We start from the raw sequence: 21,415 nt of genomic DNA, 5'->3' as shown, positions 1-21,415 counted from the left end.
TTTTTAGATCATATCTTTTATTTAAAACAATGTTTTATATTTTTATACTAGTTTCCTTCAGCGAAGGACAGCTGTTAACAGGATAATTTTGGTGATTTAAAAAACTAATTTAAAAATAGCTTACAGAATACTGAGTTAAATAAGATGTTTTATACACATATGTCATTGTACTTTGCTTATATGTCCCCCCCCCCAATATACTCTCTAGTCTTCCTGCCTCCTTTTTGTTGGTCCTCCTGTACTGCCATTTATACTGTACACACGAAGGAAACACTTGAAATTTCTCTTGTCTTTAGCCTCCTTCACTCTCTCATTCTTCCTTTGCTAGTATTTATTTTTTCTTTATTGAATATTTTTATTTACATTTCAAATGTTATTCCCTTTCCCGGTTTCCAGGACATAAGCCTCCTATCCCATCCCCCCCCCTTCTTCTATAAGGGTGTTCTTAAAAGGGGGAACAAAAATATTCATAGGTGGGGCTATGGAGGCAAAGTTTGGATCAGAGACTGATGAAACGGCCATTCAGAGCCTGCTAGTACTTATTTTTAAATAAATTAGAAAATTTAAAGAACAGACTCAAAAGTCCTTAGCATCTGAATTTGAAGTTAAATTTGGCTTATGTATGTGTATTTTGTTTTCTTTTTAATTTTATTAAACTTTAATGTTAATTCTTTGAACATCAATGCTCCTAGACTTCACTTCTTGGTGAATTAATTTTTTTTAATTTATTTAATACTTACTAATAATTCTTTGGTTTCCGGGCAAACATCCCCCTCCTCCCTCCCCTTCCTTATGGGTGTTCCCCTCCCAACCCTCCCCCCATTGCCGCCCTCCCCCCAACAGTCTAGTTCACTGGGGGTTCAGTCTTAGCAGGACCCCGGGCTTCCCCTTCCACTGGTGCTCTTACTAGGATATTCATTGCTACCTATGAGGTCAGAGTCCAGGGTCAGTCCATGTATAGTCTTTAGATAGTGGCTTAGTCCCTGGAAGCTCTGGTTGCTTGGCATTGTTGTACACATGGGGTCTCGAGCCCCTTCAAGCTCTTCCAGTTCTTTCTCTGATTCCTTCAACGGGGGTCCTATTCTTAGTTCAGTGGTTTGCTGCTGGCATTCGCCTCTGTATTTGGTGTATTCTGGCTGTGTCTCTCAGGAGCGATCTACATCCGGCTCCTGTCGGTCTGCACTTCTTTGCTTCATCCATCTTGTCTAATTGGGTGGCTGTATAAGTATGGGCCACATGTGGGGCAGGCTCTGAATGGGTGTTCCTTCAGTCTCTGTTTTAATCTTTGCCTCTCTATTCCCTGCCAAGGGTATTCTTGTTCCCCTTTTAGAGAAGGACTGAAGCATTCACATTTTGATCATCCGTCTTGAGTTTCATTTGTTCTAGGGATCTAGGGTAATTCAAGCATTTGGGCTAATAGCCACTTATCAGTGAGTGCATACCATGTATGTCTTTCTGTGATTGGGTTAGCTCACTCAGGATGATATTTTCCAGTTCCAACCATTTGCCTACAAATTTCATAAAGCCATTGTTTTTGATAGCTGAGTAATATTCCATTGTGTAGATGTACCACATTTTCTGTATCCATTCCTCTGCTGAAGGGCATCTGGGTTCTTTCCAGCTTCTGGCTATTATAAATAAGGCTGCTATGAACATAGTGGAGCACGTGTCTTTTTTATAGGTTGGGGCATCTTTTGGGTATATGCCCAAGAGAGGTATAGCTGGATCCTCAGGCAGTTCAATGTCCAATTTTCTGAGGAACCTCCAGACTGATTTCCAGAACGGTTGTACCAGTCTGCAATCCCACCAACAATGGAGGAGTGTTCCTCTTTCTCCGCATCCTCGCCAGCATCTGCTGTCACCTGAGTTTTTGATCTTAGCCATTCTCACTGGTGTGAGGTGAAATCTCAGGGTTGTTTTGATTTGCATTTCCCTTATGACTAAAGATGTTGAACATTTCTTTAGGTGTTTCTCAGCCATTCGGCATTCCTCAGCTGTGAATTGTTTGTTTAGCTCTGAACCCCATTTTTTAATAGGGTTATTTGTCTCCCTGTGGTCTAACTTCTTGAGTTCTTTGTATATTTTGGATATAGGCCTCTATCTGTTGTAGGATTGGTAAAGATCTTTTCCCAATCTGTTGGTTGCCGTTTTGTCCTAACCACAGTGTCCTTTGCCTTACAGAAGCTTTGCAGTTTTATGAGATCCCATTTGTCGATTCTTGATCTTAGAGCATAAGCTATTGGTGTTTTGTTCAGGAAATTTTTTCCAGTGCCCATGTGTTCCAGATGCTTCCCTCGTTTTTCTTCTATTAGTTTGAGTGTGTCTGGTTTGCTGTGGAGGTCCTTGATCCACTTGGACTTAAGCTTTGTACAGGGTGATAAGCATGGATCGATCTGCATTCTTCTACATGTTGCCCTCCAGTTGAACCAGCACCATTTGCTGAAAATGCTATCTTTTTTCCATTGGATGGTTTTGGCTCCTTTGTCAAAAATCAAGTGACCATAGGTGTGTGGGTTCATTTCTGGGTCTTCAATTCTATTCCATTGGTCTATCTGTCTGTCTCTGTACCAATACCATGCAGTTTTTATCACTATTGCTCTGTAATACTGCTTGAGTTCAGGGATAGTGATTCCCCCTGAAGTCCTTTTATTGTTGAGGATAGTTTTAGCTATCCTGGGTTTTTTGTTATTCCAGATGAATTTGCAAATTGTTCTGTCTATCTCTTTGAAGAATTGGATTGGCATTTTGATGGGGATTGCATTGAATGTGTAGATTGCTTTTGGTAAAATGGCCATTTTTACTATATTAATCCTGCCGTATTTTGTTTTCTTTGAGACAAGGTTTCTTTATTTAGCCCTGGCTGTCCTAGAATTCACTTTGTAGACTAGGCTGTCCACTTGCTTATGCCTTCTGAGTTCTGGGATTAAAGGCATGCACCACCACTGCCTGGCATGTATATTTTATTAAATGCATTTAAACTAAGGTGCTGCCCAAGACTTGAAGTTTCCAATAATTTATTTATTCACTTTATATCCCATTGTCAGTCCTCCCTCTTCCCCATCCTTCTTTACACAGCCTCCATTCCTTCCCTTTTGCTCTGAGAAAAGAGAGCTCCCCTTGGGTATCACTCCACCCTGGCATATCAAATCACTGTGGGACTAGGCACATCCTCTCCCATTGAAGCCAGACAAGGCAACTCAATTTAGGGAATGGGATCCACAGGCAGGCAACAGATTCAGGTACAGGCCCTGCTAAAGTTACTGAGGGACCTACATGAAGACCAAGCTGCCCATCTGCTACATATGGAGGGAAGATGGGTCCAGTCATGCTTGCTTATTGGTTGTAGTTCAATTTCTTGCAGGCCCCAAAGGTTCAGGTTAGTTGACTCTGTTAGTCTTCCTGTGGAGTCCCTGTCTCATTTGGTTCCCTCAATTCTTCCCCGACTCTTCCACAAGATTCTCCAAGCTCTGTCTTATGTTTGGCTGTGCGTTTCTGTATCTGTTTCCATCATCTGTTGGGTGGAGCTCTCAGAGGATGGTCGTGCTAGGTTCCTGTTTGCAAGCATAGCAGAGTATCATTAACAGTGGCAGGAATTGGTGCTTGCCCGTGGGATGGGTCTCAAGTTAGGCTGGTTACTGGTTGGCCATTCTTCAGTCTCTGCTCCTTCTTTGTCCCTGCACACCTTGTAGGCAGGATGCATTTTGGGTTGAAGGTTTTGCGGGTGAGTTGGTGTACTTATCCCTCCACTGGGAGTCTTGCCTGGCTATAGGAGATGGACACTTCAGGATCCATCTCCCCTACTGCTAGAAGTCTCAGCTACAGTCACCCCTATAGACTCCCTGAGACTTCCTCCCTCTTCCCAGGTCTCTGGCACTTCCTAGAAATGCTCCCCAAATTTTCGTTTTCTCTCCCTCAGCCTGAAGTTTTAAAGCAATTCAGTGGTGCTTTTTCCCCTTGTATGAATGCACTGTGGTGTCTGTGTGTCCACATCAGGAAATGGAAAGCAAGCATCTGATCCTGAGGGGAGTCTGATATCATTCACAGATCACTGTTCCCTGCAAGTATTAGAAGTGGGGAACACAGAGAAAGGCCAACCGCCATATTCTTGAAAGATTATGGCATTAGGGCTCAGGAGAGAGTTCAAGGCATCTGGGAAGCTCACTCACAAATGCCTTTCCAACTTTGGGAAGGCTTCACACAAAATTATAGACAGTGGGGGTGAACAGGGTGCCTGCTAATTTCTGTATCCACAGGTTTTTAGTATTCTTCAAGAATGATTTGTTTCAAAGTTCTATTAATTATTAATTTTAAGAAAAAACCCACTTAATCATATTTATGAGGTATATTTAAGAGATCAAAGTGATTTGTAGCAATAGTAAGTTCCATGGAATCTCCCTTTTACTAAGGTATTTTGGTAAAACATGTTTATAGAGCAAAATATAACCATACATATGTATGAAAATTGTGCAATGAAGCCAATTTCTTTGTCTGCTAACAAAATATTAACAAAGAAACAAACTAAGAGGCTAGAGAGATGACTCAGCAGTTAGGAACACTGGCTGCTGTTTCAGAGGTCCCTGGTTCAATTCCTAGCATCCACATGGTAGTTCACAGCCATCTCTAACTCCAGTTCTAGGGAATGACATATTCTCTTCTGGTCTCTCTAGGAATCAGGAGTTCACATGGAGCACACACTTACATACAAACAAAGGCTCATACATATAAAAATATAAACAGATATATCTTTAAATGATAAGCCAGGCAGTGGTAGCACATGCTTTTAATCCCAGCACTGAGGAGACAGAGGCAGGTGGATCTCTGTGTTTGAGGTCAGCCTTCTCTCTAGAGTGAGTTTCAGGATATCCAGAGCTATTTAGAGAAACTGTATCTCAGAAAACAAAACCAAAACCAACCAAACAAACAAACTCCAACCAACCAATCAAAAACTAAACAATGACGACCACGACAACAAACCCAAAGAAGCCCACAAATAAACAAAAACCAAAAATAAAACCCACAAAAAACTTAAATAAAATTAACTGAAAAATGTGTTCTTCCTTTAGCTTTACAATATATAGGATCTATGTCAGGGTCTTAGCAAGTAGTTTTTAAAACTAACTTTGATTAAAATATAATTCATCATATGCATGTTACACACTTATACATATTATATATATTAGGTAAATATCACTATCGCCTATGTCTTTTTCAAGCATCCTCAGTGTCAGTTATCCCTCCTCCCTCCTTCTCCTTATGTATTTTTCTTCCTCCCCGTCCATAATCAAATCCCTCCCTCATCCCCTCTTATCTGGTGAGCTGTTTAGAGCTGCAGAAGATTTGACTGTATCTGAAACCTTACTCTGATTACATACTTGCCTCACCTCTTCCTTCTCCCTTTATTTCCTCATCAGCACAACTCACAGTTTCCTCTTTGGAGCACTGGCTGAGTTGCTGGACAATGCAAGGTAAGATGTATCTGTAAACAAAGATCATTGGGGAAATTTCCAGACACAAATATAGTCTATTTATATTTGAAATAAAACTATAATACTAAAATAATAAAGAAATAAAAGGTAGACAGGACTATTCCCTAAGGGGTTGAAGGAGTGTTGCTGTTGTTGTTGCTGTTGTTGTTGTTGTTGTTGTTGTTGTTGTTGTTTTAACTGTAGATACAAGATAGAGCATAGACAGAGGCCCAGATATCTGTTAGGGTTCAGAATGAACATGACTGACAGATTAAAAGGAGAAGAGAAAGGTACCAGGAGCCAAAGAGACCAGGAGTAACAAGAGACAGGCAGAGCCCCAAATAGCTAGGTTATATAGCAAAGAGAAGCTGGGGGTGGGGGGAGGCAGTACGGCCCCTGAGCTTGGGAGTTGAGAGTAGGGTCCAGGTCATGCCAGGCAGGAGGACCTTATAACAGGGAGGGAGGCTGGCAGCCAGAGTCTGCCTGGGTAAGTTAATAGGCACTTCAGTTAGGCATTTGTCCAGGGTTTGAGGCCTAAGAGCTATTATCTCCTATCTGGAATATACTGGAATTTATTTTCCTACACATTCCAAGTATAGACGAAATGAGAGCATTCCACACCTTTACTTAATTTGTGGTGTCACATCTGCAGCTCTAGGATCCTGGCTATCTGCTTTTCTATTAGCAGTTATGTGAAAGCAGCCCATTCAGCTGTTTGTTGAATTAAATATCAGTGCTCACTGTGTCTTAATGCTCCTGAAGTTGTCTTTGAAGCCAGTTGTACTAACCAGTAGCTGTTGCTTATCTCTTCCTGTATGCCATGTGTTTACACACACACACACACACACACACACACACACACACACACACACACACACACACACCTCAACTTGTCCTAGTTCTCTTTCTGTTGTCGTGACAAAGCACTGACCAAAAGCAACTTGAGGGGAAACAGGGTTTATTTGGCTTCTGCTTCCAAATCACAAGTCATCACTGCAGGAAGCATAGGCAGGAAGCAAGAGGTAGGAAGTGAAGCAGAGACCATGGAGAAGTGCTGTTTCCTGGCTTACTCTGATGGTTGTTTTTAGATGACAGAAGTTCATCAGCTAGGGATGTACTAGTCATCAAGAAATATCCTCGACATCTCACAGGCCTCTTTGATAGAAGAAGTTCCCTGACTAAGGCTCCCTCTTCCCAGGCATGTCAAGTTGACAACCGTGCCCTGACATCACATAACTCACGTGTCTCTTCAGTGTCACTCTGAGGTGGGGGTCATTATACCATCTCCAGACACATAGACTTGGCGTACAGAGAGACTAGGTGCTTTATTAAAAGTTATGCAAAGTTATTCAGTTGCTCCGTGCTAAAAGTAATTCAATAGCCATGTGGCTATAGAAGCCAGTACCACATGTTACTAAGTCTGATGAAGGTAACGAGGCTTAAGTATCCTCTTTAGGGATTTTTTTTTTTCGGAGCTGGGGACTGAACCCAGGGCCTTGCGCATGCTAGGCAAGCGCCTCTTTAGGGATTTAAGATTCAGCCCGTAGTGTGTTTTGGAAGACTTGAGAAAGATTAGTTTTGGTTTGTTTTGATTGTTTCCTATCAGACATGTTCTGACATCAAAATACAGCACAGTCTGCCTCAGGTTTCCCCTGTAGGATTGGCTTCAAGTTCATGATTTCTTGCTCCCCCAACCTCCCAAGTTTTGGTATTGTGGGAACACACCACCATACCTAACTCAGACCTCCATGTCTCAGCTCAGTTGAATACTGACTTGTTTATATTTCTATTCTCTGTTGAAAAGCACTTACTTTCTTTGCAGCAAGAGAAGTCTAGCCAAGAAACACCCTGTAGTTTTCAGATGAAGGCTCTTAATGGGGGAGCTACATTTCCCATCACTAGTTGATAACATCAGATTCTTGAGATTGCCTCTCATTTCGACCCTTAGAAGTAAGATGACCTCGTGAGAGCACATATAGAGTATAGTAATTAGCTAACATCCTAGGAACTCCTCCAAGCACCAAGAAGGGAATAAGACGCTAGCACTTTTTTTTTAAATTCTCTTTCTGTAAGTTAGAAAATAATAAATCATTCAATCTAGGAACAATGAATTCAAGTCTGGAGCTATGAGGGATGGGGCCAGGACCGAGGATCACCATGGTTGGTTTCTCTGTAGTTTGGGGTAACTGCTGCTCCTACAAGGATTCCCCAGATACCCCTAGATTCTGGCTGCTTCTGAACACGCCATTTTCAGGAGCTTCATTATCTCTGACTCTGAAAGAACACATTTGTCTGAATTGCCAGGTTTCTCTTTTCCTGTATTTCACATATTTGTTAGAGTGAGAAGGGTAGTTAAAAACAGGATGAAGCAGGAAGGGTTCCGGGAGAATAGCTTTACACTGCAGAGGATGGTCAAGGTGACTGGGGAATGGAAGACTGACTTGGCCTGAGGCAGGAGGGAGAAGATGGAGAAAACAGTTTTCCGGGTTGCATTTGTGAAACTCCAACTCCAGCACATCTCTTGTTTGCACTGAGTCTGGAAAGAAAAGGAAGATAGGGTTCAAGCAGTAAAAGGCAGGCTGCGGGTGCGGAGGGGGGCTTGTTCAATAAAGGACATGCCTTGTGAGCACAAGGATCCCAGAGGTCACAGTATGGGGCAGTTGTAACTCCAGTGTGGGGAGGTGGAGGCAGCGGGATTCCCATGCTCACTGGCTGGCCCATCTATTCTAATTAGAATATTGGCGGTGAGATTTTTTTCTTGAAAGGATGAATAGTATTATTGAGAAGACGTGAGATTTCCTCCAATCTCTACATGCTGTTGTTACCCACATGAACATGCACGGTCTCTCCCTTCCTCTGCCTCTCCCCTCCCCTTCCCTCTTCCTCTCTACCCAATCCTTCTTCCTCTCCCTCCCTGTCCCTCCCTATCTCCTCTCTCATGTCTCCTACTTTCCCTGATGTAATGGGAAAAGTGACATGTGGCAGGCATCTTCATAGGACTAGACCGCTCCTTCTGCCTTGCTTTATGTCTCTGTTGCCCCCGGGGAACACATTGGTCTTTTTTCTGTCTTTGGCAGACACTGATGTTTTTCACCCTTGTTTAGATGCTGATATTAAACATCAAAAGAAAATGTACATTTAATATTTTATTTAAGCTGCTCAGTTGGTCTGAAGGATTTTGTAAAACTTCCCTATTACTCTAATAAATAATTTTGCATTATATTCGAACTTTAATGATTCTGTGTAGAGAAGAGGAAGGAAGGGTGGCAACATAGAAAGCAGTGCTGGAGGGGTGGCTAGTGCTGTGGTGATACAAAGAGAACATTTCCTGGGCTGAAGCAGAAATGCTACATAAAGCATCCAGTGAGCAGTCTGCATAAACTGACTGTTTCTTTAAAACTATTAGTCTCTGTTGGGAGCATGGCTCAGTGATAGCATATTTGTTCTCATGTGCCTGGCCTTTTATTAGATGTCTAACACACAAGAAAAACAAACAACAAACAAACAAACCTAGCAAACATTTAACCAGTCCAATGGTATTTACTGAGCACCTGATGTGTTCACGGTTCTCAGCGAAAGGCACACCTGTACAGTGCAAGTATTGACAGCCACAGACAGGATTGCAGTGAGGACTAGAGGAGACTACAGTCCTTGTCCCACTCAGTGCTTGTTTTATATATGGGAAACAATTAAGAAAATGGCTGAAAGAAATTGCAGAGTTTGTATGTCATGAGAGCCTTAAGGTATTTTTAGCTACAGGAAACAGCAAAGGCGGGGTTCTCTACCAGGCTGGCAGACTGAGTGCAGTGTGCTTCTCTCAGTTTATTTGGTATAGTACTCCCTCTCCCTCTCTGACTGTTGCATCTGTACTGAGCTGATGCAGCCCCAACCCTCCCTCAGACTCTCTTTTCCTTTTGCACACATCCTTTGCCATCAGCTGAGAGAACCTGTCCCTCCTTGTCAGCCTGTCTTCTCTTACACCCGATATGGAAGCCAGGATTTGGGGCCCTTCCTCTTTTGCTTTAGAGATTTTTTACTTCCACAAATCTTGAAATACAAGAAATAGCTATGAATTTACAAAGCTGAGAAAATATGGGGAGAAAAAAAGAACAACAACAAGAAGAAGTCACTGTTAATCTCTTCTCATAGAGCAGCAATCAGAATGTTTTTTGTGACCAGAAAATAGATTTGTCTCTGAAGGTTGTCCAGCATCTGTTGAAATTGTTTAGTTCTGCTGGTGAAGGGCTAAGAAAACCATACTCAGTGCTTCAGTGAACAAGTTCAATTGGGTTCTAATAAAACTTTATTTATAAAGACTGGGTCCCCAGGCCTTAGTTTACCTTTACAGGAAAATCTTCTGTTGACATATTGAGGGGTGGGTGAAGCATTTTCCTAGCATAAATGAGGCCTGGGCCCTCATCCCCACCATTTCAAAGGAAAACATTTCATTTGAACATGTATATAATAGATGCCTTTAAAAATATGGTCATATGGTACAAATGGCATAATAATTTCTCTTTTTTTTCAGTTTTTGAACTGGAATATGTCGTGAAAAATCATCCGATTGCTTTTTATTCTTCTCTATGAAGTTTTAAAATACAAATACTATATTTATGTGCATTTGAACCTTTTCTTATAACTACCACTAAATTCCATATCCAGTCTTTTAAGGTTCTAAGTTTTAGCTTTTGTAATATTCATAAATTATGGGTGGTGACAATTCTTTGTACATAAATGTACAATGAACCATCGTAGAAGTTTACCTTAAGTGATTTATGATTTCTGTATTGATATCTGACAATAGGTTATACCTCACGTAAGCTATGGAGATTAATGTTATTTTTAAAACACTTTTTCCCCCCTGTGAATTAATGTTATTTTTGTATTGTTTCCAGAGATGCTGGGGCTGTAAGACTCGATGTGTTTTCAGGTGAGCACACATTTTCTTTCTTTCTTTCTTTTTCTTCTAAGGAAAAGCTTGTAGCCACTTTAGTATTATTTTACTTCATCAAATCACACCACATTCTGTAGCTTTTTAATGTAGCCTAAGTGCTTTGTGAACACTGTGATCGTGGGGAGGCAGATTGAGAAATGTATACTCGAGGGTCAAATTGCTCACTCACTGGAGGGCCCGTTTTCAAAATGATGTCTTCTGGGGTTTCATGAATACCTCTGAGTGATTTGGGGCCATGAATTTGTTTGCCATGAGAAGCAGTTTTATTTTAAAAAATAGCATTATGGTAATAGTTACTCATAATTAAGCATATATCATTTCTGACTTATTGGAGTCTTAAAAATGCATAAGTGACTATGTGGTGCAGATAATTGTGCTACTAAGCGCAAACCAAGTCTGCTGTCTTTATTGACTTCATTTGTGGTCCCTCAGTGTCTTGCGTGCTTATTAGTTAGTCTTGGTAGATTACTATGCTAACAACATGAGTTTCTGAGATGAAGTTAATACTGCCTTCCTGCACCAACACAGCCATCCATCCCACGAGAGGGATTATTAGCCACGATGTGATTCTGTCTTGGAGAAAAATGCATCTCCTACACTTCTCATGTCTGAACATGTCAAAAAATGAGGGCTTAGTGTTTATGCAATATGTAGACATTGAAATCCCAAGACATGGGACACAATAAGTGATACTCTCTTTGTTCATCCTGTTCACATTATGAAAAGTTGGAGAAATAAATGGACAAATGAGTCTCTGTCACGGAGACATAAGATAGGTTGTGTTGTTGTACTAGTTGGTTTTATGTGTCATGATGATTTGTGCAGGAATACAAATCCTGACTAAGGCAGGTGTGTAGTTTTGTTTTGTTTTTTTTTTGAGAGAGAGTAAATACACTACAAGTTTCACTAGCCTTAGATGGGAACATTACCGAATGACACAGAAGTATTAAAGCTTCTAGAAGCCTTAATACTAACTCATTGGAAAGGAAAGTAGACATCAGGCATGGGGAGGGTATGCGCTAGGCATTCAGTATGAGAAGATATTAAAGATTACTTCAGAGGATCTATTTGTGTGGCATTGTGGGCAAGTGAGGGTATGACAGAGGTTGGAGGTGGAGAGGTAGTAGAGAAGCATGGTTTGTGTACTGGCTGGTTTTGTGGGTCAACTTGACACAAGCTGGAGTTACCACAGAGAAAGGAGCCTCCCTTGAGAAAATGCTTCCATGAGATCAAGCTGTAAGGCCTTTGCTCAGCTAGTGATCAAGGGGGGAGGGCCAGCCCGTTGTGGGTGGTGCCATCCCTGGGCTGTTAGTCTTGAGTTCTATAAGAAAGCAAGCTGAGCAAGCCAGAGGAAGCAAACCACTAAGTAACATCCCTCCATGGCCTCTGCATCAGTTCTTGCTTCCTGAGCTGCTTGAGTTCCAGCTCTGATTTCCTTTGGTGATGAACAGCAAAGTGGAAGTGTAGGCTGATTAAACCCTTTCCTCCCCAACTTGCTTTTTGATCATGATGTTTTGTGCAGGAATAGAAACCCGGACTAAGAGTTTGTTATGTGGCTTGAATTTTTTTTTTCTCTTGAGAGCACTTAGAAGTCAGGACAGGATATTAGTAGGAGTGGTGACATGAACAGCTGACCAAAATCGGGCTACACACTGTGATTAGGGGAGGAAGTTAGGGAGCTGTGCTGCCATCTGGAAAATCCAAATCTTCTGAGTGAACTCAACACAGCACAATAGAGTAGCCTAATCTCAGAGGCAGTCAGAAGCAGAGGACATAGAGGGTTTGTATTCTGGTAAGGAAAGGGGGTAGAGGGTTTGATAGCCATGATATTTTGCCTTGTCCAAAGCCAAGTGCAAACAAGAAACACTAGAGAAGAAAATAGTCTTGTATATGATAGTGTTTGCTTAGGGAAATTCATAATTAACCGAAGATAGAAATCTGAGTACCCTATCTTCTAAAGAGAAATTTAGTTTGTTTTTCAATTATGTGTTTATGTATTCCTCTGTGTGTGTGGGTCTGTGCATATGAGTGAAGGTGCCTGAAGCATCCACAGATGAATGGAGAGCTGGAGTAACAGGCAATCATGAGCTGCCTGCTGTGGGTGCTGGGACCCAGATGTAGGCCCTCTGAAAGAACAGGTCTAAGCCACTGAAGCATCTCTCTACCCCCAGACTGATTGCTATAAGGAACTGTCATAAGGCTGTCTCCATGGGGATAATAGGGATGCCTAGATTTTTGAGGTCATATCTGTTTACCCCTAAGACCACTGTATGAATATGAATACATGTCTTCAATGCATCTATCTTGGGAATCTTGGTCTTTTAAAGATGTTTTGAAAGAAATGTAGTTTTGTGTCTGATGGCTTCTTATATATTATAAGTTATATTTTAAAATCTTCAATTTTAGCTATGGCTACTATATATTGCTGCTGAGGCTAAGTAACATCCTGACCCAAGTGTATCTTAGCTTTGGATGATGAATAGTAATGAGGAGTGGCTCTTAGCATGAGTGCAAAATCAAATGACGATGAATCCTCCCAGATTAGTTTTATGGTTTGAATGTGGCTTTTCCTCTGAAAGTTCCTGTCTTAGACACTTTGTTCTCTTTGGATGACCTTATGGGATGATGGGACTTTGACGTTCAAGCCAAGTGGGAGGTGATTAAAGCATTGGGGATCTCGACCTCCAAAGAGATTTCTGTTCTAATAAGTAAAGTATGATGAAATTTGACCCTCAGCTTCTGGCTTCCTGACTTTCCAGGTCTCACTCTGTCACACGCTCTTGTACTCATCCTTCCCACTGGCATGTGGTACCCCATGAAACCCTTATAGAGCTAAGCAGAAAATGGCACCATGCCCTTTGACCTGCAGAATCATGGGATAAATATTTTCCTCCTCACAAATTATCCCATGTCAAGTATTTTATTACAGTAACAAAAGTGGGTAAATACAACCAGGTGCATCTTTTAGATATTTGTTTTTTGGCTGTCTTGAGCATTGCCTCAATTATATCTGAATTCTATTTGAACTTTGAATACATAGCCTGATTTAAATATGCGAGAAAGGAAAAAACAGGATGTTATGATTGTCGGAGGACTAGCGCTGATAATGGTTATCAAGTGTGGAAGGAGGAAATATTTGGAGTACTGAATGTATTCTCTGTGTGAAATTTTTTCACACATATATCAAAATTAACTAAATTATATACTCTAAGCATATGTTATTTATTGTGCATATGTTATTGATTAGTTGCACTATTATCAAAAGAGGAAATGTGTCCTTTTTCATATCCAGCTGTTGAAATTATTGTCAGAGCCAGTTTATAGACTTGGCACTAAAATTAGTCTCATTAGTTTTAGTTACACCTCTAAAGTCTTAAATTGGAGATTAGATTATGTAATTTAATGGCATCTCTTCATCATCAAAATTGACTTCAAATGACTTACCCCTTTTCAGAAATCAAAAGCACCATCAAGAAGCAAATATTTGCTGCTACAAAGAAACACACACCAAAGGCTCTCAGAGGAATTAACTGCTTAGAAGGGAGCCTGATGAATTTAATAAGAACGGCTCTGATCTATTATCGAATTGCTGTTGTTGGAAGGGCATCAGGGATGGTCAGGTTGATAGAGAGAGCCCAGGGGTCACCTCTCACGGTTACTTTTTTACCCCTCCCAGGGGAAAATTACCTGAGGTTTAAAGGACCAATCTAGGACCTGGGCAGGGCTTGTCCTGCTAGATGCAGAACTTGTCCACCTGCGGTGCTGCATGTTAATTTAAATCTGTTTTGCTGTGCGATTGTTTCCCTCCTGCAGTGTCTTAGGAAGTTATAGCTAAGATTCCATTTGGAGCCCATCTCTATTCTGTACCTGGGGCCCCATGCCTGCCATGGAGGAGGGCAAATAATTATGGGAGCAGCACGATTTTCTGATGAACAAATTAAGCTCAATATTTATTAGGGGTAACTGCTTTCTCTTACAGTGGATAACGGAACACTGCAGGGAGGATTCATGTTGTGTTTCCTGGATGACGGATGTGGCATGAGCCCTGGTAAGTTAATTATCCAGATCCCTCACTGACTATGGAAGGATGCAGTGTGCAAACCCAGGAAATAAAAATAAATTGAACTATCTGTTCCAAACAGAGATATGGAGCAATTAGGGCAAATAGATTGCACACAACTTGCTTGGAAAAAGATTCTTTTTTTTTTTTTTTTTTTTTAGGTTTAAATATTCTAGCTGCAAACTAAATTCATCTTAACCACCTAAACCAAGACACAAAATGACTATACATACTACAGTCAGGGCACGTGAAAGACAGATCATACTGATTGTAAGACAAAATAACCCGGGAAGGAACAGAGTACAAAGTGGAACTGAACAGACTCGGAGCTCATCTTTTACCTCTCCGTTGCAGGAGCCCTGAGGCAGTTTCTAATGCCTGTAGGCTATCATTAATTTTCTGCATAACCTTGAGAAGAGAGGGTGTTTCTGCTTGTGGGTCTTTTTCCTCCTCTTCTTCAAAGGCTGAGTTTCTTTGACTGAATGTTCCCATCATAGCAAATACATCCACAATATATTTAGGATTTATCTTTGTCTATTTAAGGGTAGCCCCCAGTCAGCACATCCTGGGTGCATAGTGCAGACTCCAGGCAACTGAAATGATGTTTCCTCTGATCCTGGCTGTGCGTTCTTTTGGATCTAGTCTGGACTTCTTAGGATGCTTTATGTATCTTAAGCTGAGGTTCTGACTGCTCTGCTTTAAAAAATGCCATTGGAGTTCAAGCAGACTGATAAGGCACACACATGACAAAGGGTGACCATCTTATGGAGACTGAGGACAAAAAAAGCAGTTAACTTCCCTTAGCTTTGAAGTCACCTCTTACTCCCAGTAGCCACTGGGCAAGTTTAGAAAATGCTTACCATCCCACTCAGCTGCTTGTTCATACTTTGTTTAATGATGCCTTGGGGCAGGAGCCAACAAGTCATAGACATAGACCAAATCTGACACATCGTATCTATTTATTTACTCTATTTTTTAAAAACAAAATAAAGTATGATACTATAAAATGAAAAACCATTGTATTGAAGTTAAACAAGTCATCAAGAAATAAGAGCCCCCCCTAAAAAGGGACAGGAATCAGAAACCCACTCAATTACACATTCAGAAATCCCATAAAAATACTAAACTGAAAGCTATAGTGTATATGATGTGGAGGACCTGGTGCAGACTCACATAGACTCTGTGCATGCTGCTTCAGTCTCTGTGAGTTTATATTAGCTTTGCTCAGTTGTTTTGAAGGGCTTTGTTCTCCTGGTGTCCTCTATCCCTTCTCTCTCCCCAATTCCTTCTGCCTCCTTTCCTGGGGCATTCCCTTAGCTCTGAGGGGAGGCCGCTCTTTTAGAGCTATGTGTTTCAAGGACTTTCTCTGTGTGTAATGTCTTACTATGTGGTAAAGAGTCTGTAGGAAGCCACAGTGAAGATTGTCTCTATTTACGTCTAGCCTGAATTACAAGTCCATTTTCCTGAGTTGTTTGTTTGTTTGCTCGTTTTGAGACAGGTTTTCTTGACTAATGATTGATGTGCAAGTGCCCAGACCATTGGCAGTGTTACTACCCATAGGCATGTGGGTGGATGGTATGAGAATGCAGGACAAGCAAGCCAGTAAGAAGCATTTCCCCAAAGCCTCTGCTCCAGCTCCCAGACTCCTGCATTAGTTACTGTCCTCATTTTCTTTGATGTGGACTGGTGTGGAAGTGTAAGCAACGTAAATCTTCACCCTCACCACACCCACCAAGTTGCTTTGGGTCATCACAGCAATAGAAATTCTAGCTAAGACAGTTGGAAATAGAGTAATAAATTAGAAGGAATTCATTCAACAATGTGTTTGTTGTTTAAACTGAGCACCTTAACCCATAGATGTTGGCTGTGGCAATTTCCAGGATGGTTTTGCTCTTTTTTCTTCCACAGTCTTCCATATCAAAGGCATCTGCACAGTGTTGCATGACTTTATTTTTGGTTTCTTGATTTTTTTTTATTTTTTTATTAACTTGAGTATTTCTTATATACATTTCGAGTGTTATTCCCTTTCCTGGTTTCCGGGCAAACACCACCCTCCCCCCTCCCCTTCCTTATGGGTGTTCCCTTCCCAACCCTCCCCCCATTGCCACCCTCCCCCCAACATTCTACTTCACTGGGGGTTCAGTCTTAGCAGGACCCCGGGCTTCCCCTTCCACTGGTGCTCTTACTAGGATATTCATTGCTACCTATGAGGTTGGACCCCAGGGTCAGTCCATGTATAGTCTTTAGGTAGTGGCTTAGTCCCTGGAAGCTCTGGTTGGTTGGCATTGTTGTTCATAAGGGGTCTCGAGCCCCTTCAAGCTCTTCCAGTTCTTTCTCTGATTCCTTCAACGGGGGTCCTATTCTCAGTTCAGTGTTTGCTGCTGACATTTGCCTCTGTATTTGCTGTATTCTGGCTGTGTCTCTCAGGAGCGATCTACATCCGGCTCCTGTCAGTCTGCACTTCTTTGCTTCATCCATCTTGTCTAATTGGATGGCTGTATATGAATGGGCCACATGTGGGGCAGGCTCTGAATGGGTGTTCCTTCAGTCTCTGTTTTAATCTTTGCCTCTCTCTTCCCTGCCAAGGGTATTCTTGTTCCCCTTTTAAAGAAGGAGTGAAGCATTCACATTTTGATCATCCGTCTTGAGTTTCATTTGTTCTAGGCATCTAGGGTAATTCAAGCATTTGGGCTAATATCCACTTATCAGTGAGTGCATACCATGTATGTCTTTCTGTGATTGGGTTAGCTCACTCAGGATGATATTTTCCAGTTCCGACCATTTGCCTACGAATTTCATAAAGTCATTGTTTTTGATAGCTGAGTAATATTCCATTGTGTAGATGTACCACATTTTCTGTATCCATTCCTCTGCTGAAGGGCATCTCGGTTATTTCCAGCTTCTGGCTATTATAAATAAGGCTGCGATGAACATAGTGGAGCACGTGACTTTTTTATATGTTGGGGCATCTTTTGGGTATATGCCCAAGAGAGGTATAGCTGGATCCTCAGGCAGTTCAATGTCCAATTTTCTGAGGAACCTCCAGACTGATTTCCAGAATGGTTGTACCAGTCTGCAATTCCACCAACAATGGAGGAGTGTTCCTCTTTTTCCGCATCCTCGCCAGCATCTGCTGTCACCTGAGTTTTTGATCTTAGCCATTCTCACTGGTGTGAGGTGAAATCTCAGGGTTGTTTTGATTTGCATTTCCCTTATGACTAAAGATGTTGAACATTTCTTTAGGTGTTTCTCAGCCATTCGGCATTCCTCAGCTGTGAATTCTTTGTTCACCTCTGAACCCCATTTTTTAATAGGGTTATTTGTTTCCCTGCGGTCTAACTTCTTGAGTTCTTTGTATATTTTGGATATAAGGTCTCTATCTGTTGTAGGATTGGTAAAGATCTTTTCCCAATCTGTTGGTTGCCGTTTTGTCCTAACCACAGTGTCCTTTGCCTTACAGAAGCTTTGCAGTTTTATGAGATCCCATTTGTCGATTCTTGATCTTAGAGCATAAGCCATTGGTGTTTTGTTCAGGAAATTTTCTCCAGTGCCCATGTGTTCGAGTTGCTTCCCCACTTTTTCTTCTATTAGTTTGAGTGCATCTGGTTTGCTGTGGAGGTCCTTGATCCACTTGGACTTAAGCTTTGTACAGGGTGATAAGCATGGATCGATCTGCATTCTTCTGCATGTTGCCCTCCAGTTGAACCAGCACCATTTGCTGAAAATGCTATCTTTTTTTCCATTGGATGGTTTTGGCTCCTTTGTCAAAAATCAAGTGACCATAGGTGTGTGGGTTCATTTCTGGGTCTTCAATTCTATTCCATTGGTCTATCTGTCTCTGTACCAATACCATGTAGTTTTTATCACTATTGCTCTGGAATACTGCTTGAGTTCAGGGATAGTGATTCCCCCTTAAGTCCTTTTATTGTTGAGGATAGTTTTAGCTATCCTGGGTTTTTTGTTATTCCAGATGAATTTGCAAATTGTTCTGTCTAACTCTTTGAAGAATTGGATTGGTATTTTGATGGGGATTGCATTGAATCTGTAGATTGCTTTTGGTAAAATGGCCATTTTTACTATATTAATCCTGCCAATCCATGAGCATGGGAGATCTTTCCATCTTCTGAGGACTTCTTCAATTTCTTTCTTCAGAGTCTTGAAGTTCTTACTGTACAAATCTTTTACTTGCTTGGTTAAAGCCACACCGAGGTACTTTATATACTTTGGGTATATTATGAAGGGTGTCGTTTCCCTAATTTCTTTCTCGGCTTGTTTCTCTTTTGTGTAGAGGAAGGCAACTGATTTATTTGAGTTAATTTTATACCCAGCCACTTTGCTGAAGTTGTTTATCAGCTTTAGTAGTTCTCTGGTGGAACTTTTGGGATCACTTAAATATACTATCATATCATCTGCAAATAGTGATATTATGACTTCTTCTTTTCCGATCTGTATCCCCTTAACCTCCTTTTGTTGTCTGATTGCTCTGGCTAGAACCTCAAGAACTATATTGAATAAGTAGGGAGAGAGTGGGCAGCCTTGTCTAGTCCCTGATTTTAGTGGGATTGCTTCAAGTTTCTCTCCATTTAGTTTAATGTTAGCAACTGGTTTGCTGTATATGGCTTTTACTATGTTTAGGTATGGGCCTTGAATTCCTATTCTTTCCAGGTCTTTTATCATGAAGGGGTGTTGAATTTTGTCAAATGCTTTCTCAGCATCTAATGAAATGATCATGTGCTTTTGTTCTTTCAGTTTGTTTATATAATGGATCACGTTGATGGTTTTCCGTATATTAAACCATCCCTGCATGTCTGGGATGAAGCCTACTTGATCATGGTGGATGATTGTTTTGATGTGCTCTTGGATTCGGTTTGCCAGAATTTGATTGAGTATTTTTGCATCGATATTCATAAGGGAAATTGGTCTGAAGTTCTCTTTCTTTGTTGTGTCATTGTGTGGTTTAGGTATAAGAGTAATTGTGGCTTCATAGAAGGAATTCGGCAGTGCTCCATCTGTTTCAATTTTGTGTAATAGTTTGGATAATATTGGTACGAGGTCTTCTATGAAGGTCTGATAGAATTCTGCACTAAACCCATCTGGACCTGGGCTCTTTTTGGTTGGGAGACCTTTAATGACTGCTTTTATTTCCTTAGGAGTTATGGGGTTGTTTAACTGGTTTATCTGTTCCTGATTTAACTTCGGTACCTGGTATCTGTGTAGGAAATTGTCCATTTCCTGAAGATTTTCAAGTTTTGTTGAATATAGGTTTTTATAGTAAGATCTGATGATTTTTTGAATTTCCTCTGAATCTGTAGTTATGTCTCCCTTTTCATTTCTGATTTTGTTAATTTGGACGCACTCTCTGTGTCCTCTCGTTAGTCTGGCTAAGGGCTTATCTATCTTGTTGATTTTCTCAAAGAACCAACTTTTGGTTCTGTTGATTCTTTCTATGGTCCTTTTTGTTTCTACTTGGTTGATTTCAGCTCTGAGTTTGATTATTTCCTGCCTTCTACTCCTCCTGGGTGTATTTGCTTCTTTTTGTTCTAGAGCTTTTAGGTGTGCTGTCAAGCTGCTGACATATGCTCTTTCCTGTTTCTTTCTGCAGGCACTCAGCGCTATGAGTTTTCCTCTTAGCACAGCTTTCATTGTGTCCCATAAGTTTGGGTATGTTGTACCTTCATTTTCATTAAATTCTAAAAAGTTTTTAATTTCTTTGTTTATTTCTTCCTTGACTAGGTTATCATTGAGTAGAGCATTGTTCAATTTCCACATGTATGTGGGCATTCTTCCCTTATTGTTATTGAAGACCAGTTTTAGGCCGTGGTGGTCCGATAGCACGCATGGGATTATTTCTATCTTTCTGTACCTTTGAGGCCCGTTCTTTGACCAATTATATGGTCAATTTTGGAGAAGGTACCATGAGGAGCTGAGAAGAAGGTATATCCTTTTGCTTTAGGATAGAATGTTCTATAAATATCCGTTAAGTCCATTTGGCTCATGACTTTTCTTAGTCTGTGTACGTCTCTGTTTAATTTCTGTTTCCATGATCTGTCCATTGATGAGAGTGGGGTGTTGAAATCTCCTACTATTATTGTGTGAGGTGCAATGTGTGTTTTGAGCTTTAGTAGGGTTTTTTTTACGTATGTAGGTGCCCTTGTATTTGGGGCATAGATATTTAGGCTTGAGAGTTCATCTTGGTGGATTTTTCCTTTGATGAATATGAAATGTCCTTCCTTATCTTTTTTGATGAATTTTAGTTGAAATTTGATTTTATTTGATATTAGAATGGCTACTCCAGCTTGATTCTTTGACCATTTGCCAGCACTACAAAGGATAATAAATGGTAAAGCCCAAAATAAGGAGGCAAGGTATATCCTAGGAAAAACAAGAAACTAATCGTCTTGGCAATAAAACGAAGAGAAGAAAAGCACACAAACATAACCTCACATCCAAATATGAATATAACTGGAAGCTATAATCACTATTCCTTAATATCTCTCAACATCAATGGCCTCAACTCCCCAATAAAAAGACATAGATTAACAAAGTGGATACGCAACGAGGACCCTGCATTCTGCTGCCTACAGGAAACACACTTCAGAGACAAAGACAGACACTACCTCAGAGTGAAAGGCTGGAAAACAACTTTCCAGCATTTCTTAGTCTGCACTCAACACCATCCACTGCTTGGTACGTGTCTTGGAGTACTTGCTTTCCTGCTTATAGCACTCCAGCCATAACTGGTGGGACCATTTGTATCTTTCTCTCTGGGGTTGACCTTCTTCAATGCCACACCCCAATCACTCCATCCTAAGTACACACCTCTGTGCTTCTCTGTCACATACCTGGTTTTCCTCACTTATTCTTCTAGGACCTGATTGTGTATTTCTTTCTCTTTTTCCTTCCACTATACTGATACAGATTTTAATACCTTTCCCC

At 40.9% G+C, this 21,415-nt stretch overlaps 1 protein-coding gene across 2 annotated transcripts in view; it reads left to right on the top strand.

Annotated features, from left to right (window-relative positions):
• Positions 1 to 21,415, top strand: part of Morc1 (MORC family CW-type zinc finger 1) — a 205,898-nt gene that overhangs the window by 2,610 nt on the left and 181,873 nt on the right. For both annotated transcript variants that reach the window (XM_087576598.1, NM_001172090.1), the window contains exons 2-4: positions 5,412 to 5,465; positions 10,361 to 10,395; positions 14,399 to 14,467. In XM_087576598.1, coding sequence (XP_087432724.1) covers positions 5,412 to 5,465; positions 10,361 to 10,395; positions 14,399 to 14,467 — 158 coding nt within the window. The remainder of the gene's footprint in view (positions 1 to 5,411; positions 5,466 to 10,360; positions 10,396 to 14,398; positions 14,468 to 21,415) is intronic.

This window comes from Rattus norvegicus, chromosome 11 (genome assembly GCF_021556685.1).
Source record: "Rattus norvegicus strain SHRSP/BbbUtx chromosome 11, alternate assembly SHRSP_T2T, whole genome shotgun sequence".
NCBI lineage: Eukaryota > Metazoa > Chordata > Mammalia > Rodentia > Muridae > Rattus > Rattus norvegicus.
The sequence above is the reverse complement of the archived record's forward strand: the minus strand, read 5'-3'. Positions and strand labels throughout refer to the sequence as shown.